The sequence below is a fragment of the Aspergillus ruber genome, assembly GCF_000600275.1.
Source record: "Aspergillus ruber CBS 135680 unplaced genomic scaffold scaffold00011, whole genome shotgun sequence".
In the NCBI taxonomy this organism is placed as follows: Eukaryota; Fungi; Ascomycota; class Eurotiomycetes; order Eurotiales; family Aspergillaceae; genus Aspergillus; species Aspergillus ruber.
The window spans coordinates 563,901-573,855 of NW_024467307.1; the positions used below are offsets into that span (position 1 = coordinate 563,901).

Below are 9,955 nucleotides of genomic sequence, written 5' to 3' on the forward strand. Positions count from 1 at the left end.
AGCCAGCACGGCTTGTACGGCTATAGCTGCCTTGACGCGCATGGAGGGAATTGCTGCAGACAACTCGTAAGGACAGAAGGGAAAGAAAAATCACAATCGGACTGACGTTCAGTACGGTATCATGCAAAGGGAATGTGAACGGCGATGAAAGTTTTTTTGGTCACGGACATGTGGTAAAGAAGTCTGCAGGCTCCCTGGTCGATTAAAGGACGGGGACGGAGGTTTGAACGCAAAGTGCAAATCGTGTTGGGCAGACAATCATGGAGAACCTTCACCGTCTGCCTCACAAGCGCCATCGATAATCTTCTTCCAGTGTTGTGGGAGACAGACGCAAACTAGTGGGAACGCCTTGAGATCTCCTGTTGGAGCCGGTGAAGGCATCAGGTGCGAGCCCTGGGACACGCCACTGTCGCGCTGTTCGCGATGCTTGAAATCATAATTTTCAGCACTTTCTGAAAGACGTACACCAGTTGCCCAGCCATCATCCCAGATGCCGATAATTTTCAGTATTTCTCCACGGTCCAAAGAGAACTCATCGCCTGCGCGTGGCTGATACGACCAGAGAACAGCGACCCGGTCACCAGGGTGGATATCATCCTGCGAGTAATAATCTTGGAAAGACGACATCTGCTCAGATTGGCTTGATGCCTCGGGAGAGGAGAATTTTGTTCCGGAACGAGGAGACGTATCGCTACTTGTAGCAGCCAAAAACGAGCTGCTCGTAAGTGAGCCAAGTCGCTTACCGGTAACGGGGGGAATCTGCCTCGACATCCTTCCAGGGCTCGCGCTCGGTGCTTCTGATTCGGAGGGCTCGGTAGTGTATTTGGTGCTGCTGCCACCGAAAAAGGTGCGACGGGAGCGCCTGGAGGTTAAGCTCGGCATTTCTCGCAGGGCAGACATCCTAGCCACCCGGCCACCAGGTATCATTACCATTCCCGGGTTTTCCGAAGGATTCTGCATCGGTGCAAAGCCTCTTCTTTGCGGGTTCGGCTGGTTCAAAGCAGTGTCGCTCTCCGCGCGGCGCCTACGCCGTAGGCATACCAGGGCGAATACAATGAGAGCAACCAATATCGCAAATCCAGCAACAGACCCAACGACAGCACCCGCGATTTGACCTCCTGAAAGACCATGATGGGAGTCAGCAGCGTTTCCCGTCGAATTAGATGAAGAGGACGGCATGAGAGGCGGCAAGGATGCGGTCGTGGTTGGCACGGTTACGTCTTTGCACCGGCTCGCGGCATTCGCATTCGTACAGCAAGAATCGGTCGAGTTAGAAGAGCTCCCCGCACAATAACCACACAATCCCATCACATTAGGTCCATATCCGCACTCATCAGGTTCATTGTCGGCTCCTGATATACAGGTACCGGTCAGCGAGTCAGCCGGCAGAGCGCACACGGTGAAGTCGGACCGAATTTGGCTCATATAATCGTCGCTTAATCCGGGACACAGGTCAGAATTGACCACGATTTCCTGCTCGCTTGTCGCCATCAAGGCCTGTCGCGCCTGTTAGTACACATATTGATCGGCATATGAAATGGGGTGGGACGAACACAAGTGTCTGCACAAAGCGGTTTTGACTCGTCATCGGATAGGTTGCAGTCATCCTTTGAGCTTTGAACCAAGCCGTTGCAAACTGCACTAGTTGTGTAGCGGGCGTAGTAGTCATTGGAGTTGGTGAGATTAGCTCCCTGGCAACCCAGGTAGTTCTCGTATCTAATCAGGATGAGTTAGGCTTTCTTCTGATTACTTTATCAATAAAACGTACTTTGACTTGATATACGTTCCATTGACGTAGTTGCTCAACGCATCGTCAAAGTCCGAGAGGCTCGAGACATTTCGCATAAAGGGACTGTTGCAGTCAGCCAGGAGAACAAACAACCTAGTCTGAACGGGTGAACACACAAGTCGGAGTAAAGACTGGAACTGGTCGAAATCGAGGAGCCATTGAAGGCGGGACATAGCGTCGACCCTGACAGGGAGATGCAAGAGCCGGACATGGCTGAGTCCAGATTGAAAATTGCTGTGCCACACGACGGTCGTATTAAAGAACGATAGCAGTGATTCGGTTATGAGACGTCGATGGTCAGTGGCGCCAATGCAGGAAGTGGTGATCAACTATCGAATTAATGGCGAGAAAGGAATATTCATGGTCTTGTTCACTTTGGTACAATTCACGGTCTCGGGGGGGAGCGGCGACGAAATCCAGCGACAATAGCACTCCGGTCGGTATAAAGGCGCGTCGATCCCGATTCGGGTCCAAAGAAAGCTGGGAGTCTGGAGCGAAGAAGACAATTGAAGAGCAAACGAGTGGCTGGTTCCCCACGACCGAGCAAGAACCGCGGAAGAAAAAAAAGAGTGAGAATAGGGAGTGGCTAGAGAAAAGGGCCTGACAAAAGGCCACTCAGGGAATGGAGAAAAGACAACTAATGCCCTGAAAAGGAAAGGAAAAAGGGAATTTGGAAGGAATTAAAGAGAAAAAGAAATGAGGGATGAAGTGAGAGACGATGGCGGTGATTGTTTCCTCTGGTCTAAACCAAAAGCACCCACGAGGAAGTCACGGGGGCCTGGCGTGGTTTGTATATCGCAGACCGACCAACACACCACACAGGTTACTCTGCAGTCCGTGTGTTTATAATTACACAGTGCAGACCAGGACTAGCAAAGAAACCATCGAGAAATTGATTCAATGCAGAGACAATCCTCTCCAAAGATGCAGGGAGAATGGGGAAATTTTGTTCACCGAACAGAATAACCACAAAGGGGAAATGGAGCTAAACGAGAGGCTAATCATAATTAAACGTCCGCCGGCTCTCTGTAAGGTTGTGGGAGATCCACCAATTGCTGAACAGAGGCTCGATCGACGGGCCGCTCTGTTGGTTGGAAACCTGAGTGGTTGGAGGGATTGTTCCGGATACTGCAGAGAGCAGAATGGGATAAACAGCACCTCCCCGCGAGTCAGTAAACAACCGGACAAAGGCCAGGAACATATGCAGGAACGCGAGGCTGGCGACCAAACATGGCGAATCGGTGATGTGGCACAGCAACTGCAGTTGGAGGTCAAAAAGCATACGAAAATACGACCCCTGGCTGGTGCGAAGAATTGAATTGCGCCGTCTGGTTCGGCGTTTCGCACCGTTTCGGAGTTTTATCTTAGTCTCATTTGGGCATACTCTGTACGTGAGACCTGCATCGCAGTGATGAAGACTCAGTCAAGATGCCGGATGCATGCATGTATGGAGTATGTACGGAGTATGTACGGAATACTGGCATCAGTCACAGAGTCCTACTGGAGGATACATGCGCCAACACGCCGGATGACTCCACATCCACAGATCGTGGTGTTTCGCGGTGGATCATGCCCCAGTGCAGGATGAACTGAACAGTCCTGCAGTAGTAGTATGTTAATCCTACATCGCTTCATTCTAGAGTGTTGCCCGTATGTCTGCATGTCTCGTTGGAGAGTAAGCAGAAGAATCAGGGCCCTTCATGTATGAACATTGCCATATAAGATTCCAGGTCCAAAATTTAAGTGAAGATATATCACGGCGGAATGCAGAATACTCAAAATGTGGCAATTCTTCTGACCATGCCAGGATGAATGTGTCACTTCGATCCATAGATAATAATTCCCCGAGGGTCAGCATAGTAGTATATATTTACCACAGTTATGTCCAGTCCGGGGCCGAATAGTAGAAGGTGCTCTGTAGAATACATCGGGATCGTCCAAATGTCATGGTGGACCTGACATAACCAGCCAATCCAGTCTTCAAGATTTTTATTCGTAGCGGTTGATAAAAATTAATATCTTTTCCTTGCAAATCAGCGATATCAATTGAGATCTCTTTGTATACGACCCCGCGAGGTCAGGTGACTCCAGACGTCATCTGACCGGCAAGGCATCATCCTTTTTGCGCTTCGCCATCGTCGCAGGAGAACTTCTTGATTCCCCATACTTGCTTCAACCAGCTGCATAATTAACTGTTTAGAGCGATATCACTGATATACAATACACATCGACGTTTCGCGTGGTAAAAGACCTTGAAGACTGTGACTGCCCTATTGTCGCAAACATGTGCGGTTCAGATCTCTTCCTTGGAATTCTCGCCATCTTCTTCCCACCTGTTTCAGGTAAGCTCACTCGATATACCGAGTCGCATCGCGATAAGAATGCTTGCTTTTTTTTTTTTTTTTTTTGGGGTTTTTTTTTTCCCTTTTTTTGGCCTTTTTTTTGTTTTTTTTTTTTTTTTTTTTTTTTTTTCAACCTCGATTCAGAAACACAGGCGCTAATTCAGACAGTCTGGGTGAAGGTGGGAATCTGCACGGCCGACTCAATCATCAATCTCGCCCTTTGCTGCCTCGGCTACGTCCCCGGTCTCCTCCACGCATGGTACATAATTATCAAAAACCCGGAGCCTGATGACGATGATCCCAACTATCAAGCCATCCCTGGCGGTTCGAGCGGTTCGCGACAGGACCCTGAACAAGGGCGCGTGACATACTACTACGTTTCCCGCGCGCCCTACCAAAACCTTCCTACTGGGAGAACCTACGGTACTGTTGGAAACCAGCCTGGTGCACCAGCTTCCAAGAATGCGCCTGCTCCCGCACCATACTCTGATGAGCCACACGGTGGTGATGGTGGTCAGGGCAGCAGCGAGGGTCATGCTCATGCTCCGCCTACGTATGCTGAGGCTGTGAAGGGGGATCATAAGGTGCAGACGCAGGACTAAGTACTTTGTACTAGTGGTGAGAAATATGAAGGATACCCATACATGGTTTTGGCCAGTTCACAATACCCTTGTATCTTCACTCGCTTGCTCTTTTCCTTTTGTTTCCGGGTTAATTATTTGGAGTTGTATCGGCATGGTTTTTGCACTCGGATGCTTCTTTCACTTTGTGTCTTTCTTTCCTTCTTTTCCCATAGCTGCCATCGAGTGGTTGGCCTATCGTTAAACTTGTTCATTGAATTTGTGGGATCATGAGTTTGTTATCTGTCTCGACATCCATAGTATATTTGTAGTGATCAATCCATGGCGCCCAATCCATATCATTATGGGTACCTGCATCTGTTCAATTGCTTCACTCTGGTAGGGTATTGAAGCCCAGCCATCGATATATATCCGAAGCTGATGTGGGGTAAGACACAGAAATCGATCACCAATTAAGCCACCAGGGCTGATTTCCTACAAAATAGCGAACTGTGCGAGCTGCACTGAGTAATAATTCTTCGTTAGCACCTCCTAACACATCACTATTTCCAAATATCAAAACCACTAGCCGTGTCGGGCTGAAGCTCAGTTCGAAAAGAGACCGCCACCGCCCTTCCGACGCCAGCTGCGCACCGCTTTCAGCTGCCGGGAATATCCCTCCTCCACCAATTTCCACCCGATTCTGTTCTTACGGCTCGAGTCAAAACACATACATAAAAAAAGCAACTGGTTGACTCGCATCCCGCCGTGGCCATTGACACTGGTCATGCAGTCCATGCCATTGCTGCTCCGGCAGTCGCTCAAGGCCCCGGGACTCTCTACGTTGTCGAGGTCTACTACTACCACCGCTACTACCGCTACCCGTCCGATACGCATTCCGTCCGCTGCTCCGAGCGCCCTGCTCAAGGGGAATAATGAATTGATATTGGGATTTTCGGCTGGTCGACGGCGTCAATTCCATTCACATGTTCGATTCTACTCTCAAGAATCAGAAAGAAATAATAATGTGAAGGAGGGTGGTACAAAGGCGGAGGCTGAGGAAGCTTCAGCTTCAGCCCCGGCTTCGGCTCCAAAAGAAAGCTCGGAACATAACTTGGCTTTTACGCTGCCGCAGGAAGCAGACGTGCCCAAGTCGAATGATGTGCATGCGAATTTGAATACTGAGAGTCAGCAACGGGATTTATTTGCGAGCGGGGTGAGTGCTGAGAATGCACAGCATGCGCAGAGGCAGGGTTTGGACGGAAAGAAGGACAAGGATATCGAAAGTGGCAATGGCAAGGGAGGTGGCCTTCCGTCGTATCTGGAAAACCGCAGGTCACGGTATTCAAAGCAGTTCACAGAGATGATGGATAATTTGCAATCGAATGTTTTCGTGGCAGGGCAGCGGCTGAATGATTTGACTGGGTATTCGTCTATTGAGGCATTGAAAAAGGAAATTGAGACCCAAGGTATGTCTTCCAACACCATATGAATTGGTAATACCTCTGACAATTGGTTTAGAGGAACGCCTTCGAGCCGCTCGTCGTCACGTCCGCGAAGCAAAAGACGACTACGCATCCGCTATCAACCGCCGCTCCACCTCCCAACGCGAAGTCAACGAACTCCTCCAACGGAAACACGCCTGGTCCGCCTCCGATCTCGAGCGCTTTACTCACCTCTACCGCAACGACCACACCAACGAGGTCGCCGAAGTCGATGCCCAAGAAGCGCTCTCCAAAGCCGAGCGCGAAGCCGAAGAATCAGCGACAAAATTGAGCAGAAGCATCCTCTCCCGGTACCACGAAGAGCAGGTCTGGTCTGACAAAATCCGCCGCATGAGTACCTGGGGTACATGGGGATTAATGGGTGTCAACGTCTTCCTCTTCCTCATCTTCCAAATCGGCGTGGAACCCTGGCGCCGCAAGCGACTCGTCAAGGGCTTCGAAGAAAAAGTCATCGAAGCCCTGGAGAAGGAAAAAGCCCTCACCTACGAAGAGCACCAGCAACAACTCGCGGCCGCTACAGCCGCGGCTACAGCTACCGCCACTGCCGCCACGCAAACCAAGGACTCCGTTCAGGAACAAACATCCGAAATCCCTGCCTCTGCAGCAACACAAACAGACCAGACTTATCTCGACTTCAGCAAGTCCCAACTCTCGCACATCTCCCCTCCCTCTACAACTGTCGACTCGTGGCGTCGCACCCTCGACGACCTTCTCAGCTCTCGTACCCTTATCCTCATCACACAGCATGATCTTACCACCGTTGCCGTGCAGAGTGCTGCGGCCGGTGCGGCGGTTATGGGTCTAGTGATTGCGCTTATTCGACCGCGGTAGGCCTTCCACTTACACCCAAGAACCAAAAGAAAAAAGAAAGACCACAGGTTGTATGTATGTTGGTTGGTTTCTTTTCTTTCCTGTTTATATTATAATCCATCTTGTATGCCATGCTGTGCCATATTGTGTCATATCAGATCAGGTTTTCACATGTTATGACTGTATATTTCTTTCTTTCCAGTGATAGAGATGCTTAGATAGTCCCTTTCTTGTACAATTGGACAGGGTGGAAGGATAGTGGATGGATGGTTGGTTGTATACGATTGAATGACTATGTTTTGTCTTGTTTTTGTTGATTATGGGTATGATGTATGATGAAGAGATGAAAAATACATTTACATTGAACATTGAACAAAAGGAATAAACTTGCATGCTAAATATATAAGGACAGGGTAGTCGACTGTACTGTAGGTATCAGGAAAGCAACGCGGTAAGGAATATATGCCTATAGCCCTCCCTGTTGACTCTCCACAGACAGCGAGGGTTGTGATACAGACAGGCTCTATGAGCATAACCTGGTAGAAAAAGAAACATGCGGCTCATTTTTGTCCATACCTATTAAAACAAAAGATCTCTTTTTCAAATCTTGACAAAAGACATGAAAGAAGAGATGCAAAAACATACACACAAACCTTTCTATCTTCCCATTCTCGTGTCCAACGGTCTATGATGCTATTCACATCGTTCCCAATCAACGAATCCATATCTTTTTCTCGCCATCGTTTAACCGATGACCATGGTATCATCGTCGTGGAAGTTGTACGAAGGAACCTCGAGATTGAGAGGAGCAGGGCCCTTCCTGATACGGCCGGAGATATCGTAGTGAGAACCGTGGCAAGGGCAGAACCAGCCACCAAAGTCACCAGCTTCGCCAATGGGGACACAACCAAGGTGTGTGCAGACACCTGAAGAATATGAGATTAGCCTTGCGTTGTTGATTCCGTTACAATCCGCAATCCAAACGTACCAAGCATAACCAGCCACTTGGGATCCTGCACACGCTCCTCATCGGCCTGGGGGTCACGGAGGGAAGCAACGTCGATTTTGTTGGCCTCATCGATTTCTTCCTGGGTACGGTGACGGATGAACACGGGCTTGCCACGCCATTTGATGATGACCTATTTCACAGGTTAGATTGATCGTCGTTGCCACGAAAAACCAGCGGAAGAAACATACGTTCTTGCCCTCAGGGATGGCACCAAGGCCAACCTCAACCTTGGCTTGGGCCAGGACATCAGCGGAGGCGGACATGTTCACCAAGAAGTCTGTAGGATTCGCAATCAGCCCTCTGCCCGTGCGACAACGACAACCATATATCCCTCCGTCCCAATTATAGTTCCATTTTTCTCGATATCCTTTATTTCGGGTCCTCTAAAATCATATCAAACCTACCCTGAACAGTAGCCTTGGCGCCGACAGCGGAAGCCAAACCCATGGTACCGGCCATGAAGTAGGAGAAGACCTGGTTCGAACGAGGACTCTTCTTGCTCTGGTACTTGCTGAAGTCGGGGATCTTGTAGGTGGAGTCCTTAGAGGCGGGGCCGAAGGGGCTGTCGAACGACGAAGCGACTCCCCTCTGTTGTTGGCAGGAGGCGATGGCGGCGCGGGAGGTGGTGGGCAGCTGCTGGCGAGCGCAAACGCGCAGCATAGAACCGGAAGCGGCGGAGAGAGCCATGACGGGCGAGAGGGGGGAAAGCAATTGAGGATAACAATTGCGGTCGTGGCGGGTGTGGGAGGGAGGAGATGGACGGGGGTGTTGGTGGGAATGAAGTCAGGAAGTTCTTTCGAGGTGAAGTCGGAACGGCATACGGACCAAGTCGGTCGAACCAGAGCCTTCGCTTCGGAATCACGGGGGCGCTCATTGGCTGATGGCTGACTAAGCCACACTGCATTTCTTAGAGAGGACTATACAGACTGTTTTTCCATTCTATACACAATGCTTCATTCTTCTTTTTTATCAGGATGTTGTTGATTGAAATCTACCGGCAGAATCTGATAGTCCAGGGAACTAATGCAGTCATGACACATCGCACAAAACCACCAAACAGAACAACCAAACGAATATACCCAACACCAAACTCCATGCAATACCCAGATATTATTACCTTTCATTGATCGGTCATTTCCACGTCACGGTCCTGCTCTTTAGATACCCCCTCGACAGTCCGATCCACAACCAAAGTAATCGGTGCCCCAGAACTCCGCAATGGTTCCTCCATCGACGGCCCATCCTGCTCCATGGAATCCCCGTTCACTTTCGGTTTCAAGGACTTCGGCTTCGACGACTTGGTTCCGTTCAGTGTGCGCTGTCCCTTTTCGATTCCGCCGGATTTCACGGGGCCCTCCTTCGCCTTCTTCTCTTTGAATTGCTTATAAGTGGTGGTCTTGGGGATCACGTCGGAGAGAAATTCGAGGCTGTCTATCCGGGAAACTGCCGTAGCTATTTGTAGCGTATTAGCCTCGTGTTATGGTTTGTATCAGGTCAAGTCAGTAACTGACCTAAGTCCTTGTATTGTATGGTCTTTCGTGGTTTCCGTTCGGATTTGACGACGTTATGCCCTTGCTCTGCGAGGTATTGGATGAACATTTCCTGTACAGCATCGGGAATAATTAACCAGAGTCCACTTAGCAGGAAGAGGGACGAGGACGAACCGTGGCCACGGAGATCACAAATGTAGCGTTGGTCGAACATTGTACGATATCGTCGTCCAGTTGAATGATCTTCTTTATCCGAGAGACTGCAGTAGTAGAAAGAACTGGTCAGTGATTTGTATCTAAACGTATTCTTGCGGTTTCACTCACTGGGAAGAGCGCTCTGGCCGGTGATTTCATCGGAGAGTTCGGGGACGTCTTTGGAAGACATGCTGCTATATTTGAAATCCTGGGTACAAAAAGCACGTAGAATATCGGTACAAGCAAGATATTGTG

At 49.6% G+C, this 9,955-nt stretch overlaps 5 protein-coding genes across 5 annotated transcripts; 2 read left to right on the plus strand and 3 right to left on the minus strand.

Moving 5' to 3' along the window:
- Positions 1-258: 258 nt before the first annotated feature.
- Positions 259-2,000, minus strand: EURHEDRAFT_454785 (SH3 domain protein; the record flags this gene model as incomplete). Its single annotated transcript, XM_040784224.1, has 4 exons — positions 259-1,497; positions 1,554-1,716; positions 1,769-1,852; positions 1,906-2,000. 4 exons carry the CDS (start codon positions 1,998-2,000, stop codon positions 259-261), a joined length of 1,581 nt encoding a protein of 526 aa, XP_040639429.1.
- Positions 2,001-3,925: 1,925 nt separating this feature from the next.
- Positions 3,926-5,023, plus strand: EURHEDRAFT_386129 (putative stress response RCI peptide). The gene is made up of 2 exons (XM_040779669.1): positions 3,926-4,131; positions 4,300-5,023. The coding sequence occupies exons 1-2, from the start codon at positions 4,074-4,076 to the stop codon at positions 4,731-4,733; spliced, it is 492 nt and encodes a 163-aa protein (XP_040639430.1). The 5' UTR covers positions 3,926-4,073; the 3' UTR covers positions 4,734-5,023.
- Positions 5,024-5,478: 455 nt separating this feature from the next.
- Positions 5,479-7,027, plus strand: she9 (putative mitochondrion biogenesis protein (She9); the record flags this gene model as incomplete). The annotated part of the gene is made up of 3 exons (XM_040784230.1): positions 5,479-5,731; positions 5,768-6,160; positions 6,213-7,027. 3 exons carry the CDS (start codon positions 5,479-5,481, stop codon positions 7,025-7,027), a joined length of 1,461 nt encoding a protein of 486 aa, XP_040639431.1.
- Positions 7,028-7,541: 514 nt separating this feature from the next.
- On the minus strand, positions 7,542-8,823 carry rip1 (ubiquinol--cytochrome-c reductase catalytic subunit RIP1). The gene is made up of 4 exons (XM_040781797.1): positions 8,420-8,823; positions 8,204-8,292; positions 7,995-8,145; positions 7,542-7,932 (listed from the first exon to the last, which is right to left on the minus strand). The coding sequence occupies exons 1-4, from the start codon at positions 8,700-8,702 to the stop codon at positions 7,751-7,753; spliced, it is 705 nt and encodes a 234-aa protein (XP_040639432.1). The 5' UTR covers positions 8,703-8,823; the 3' UTR covers positions 7,542-7,750.
- Positions 8,824-9,135: 312 nt separating this feature from the next.
- Positions 9,136-9,890, minus strand: EURHEDRAFT_455128 (histone-fold-containing protein; the record flags this gene model as incomplete). Its single annotated transcript, XM_040784250.1, has 4 exons — positions 9,136-9,467; positions 9,527-9,617; positions 9,680-9,765; positions 9,830-9,890. The coding sequence occupies 4 exons, from the start codon at positions 9,888-9,890 to the stop codon at positions 9,136-9,138; spliced, it is 570 nt and encodes a 189-aa protein (XP_040639433.1).
- Positions 9,891-9,955: the final 65 nt, after the last annotated feature.

Excerpts from the sequence above, each read along its gene's own strand:
- rip1 (XM_040781797.1), bottom strand. The coding sequence starts at position 8,702 with ATGGCTCTCTCCGCCGCTTCCGGTTCTATGCTGCGCGTTTGCGCTCGC. Across the intron at positions 8,293-8,419 it reads CGCCAAGGCTACTGTTCAGG|ACTTCTTGGTGAACATGTCC; the intron begins GTAGGTTTGATA and ends CGAATCCTACAG. Across the intron at positions 7,933-7,994 it reads CAAGTGGCTGGTTATGCTTG|GTGTCTGCACACACCTTGGT; the intron begins GTACGTTTGGAT and ends CATATTCTTCAG.
- EURHEDRAFT_386129 (XM_040779669.1), top strand. The coding sequence starts at position 4,074 with ATGTGCGGTTCAGATCTCTTCCTTGGAATTCTCGCCATCTTCTTCCCA. Across the intron at positions 4,132-4,299 it reads CTTCTTCCCACCTGTTTCAG|TCTGGGTGAAGGTGGGAATC; the intron begins GTAAGCTCACTC and ends TAATTCAGACAG.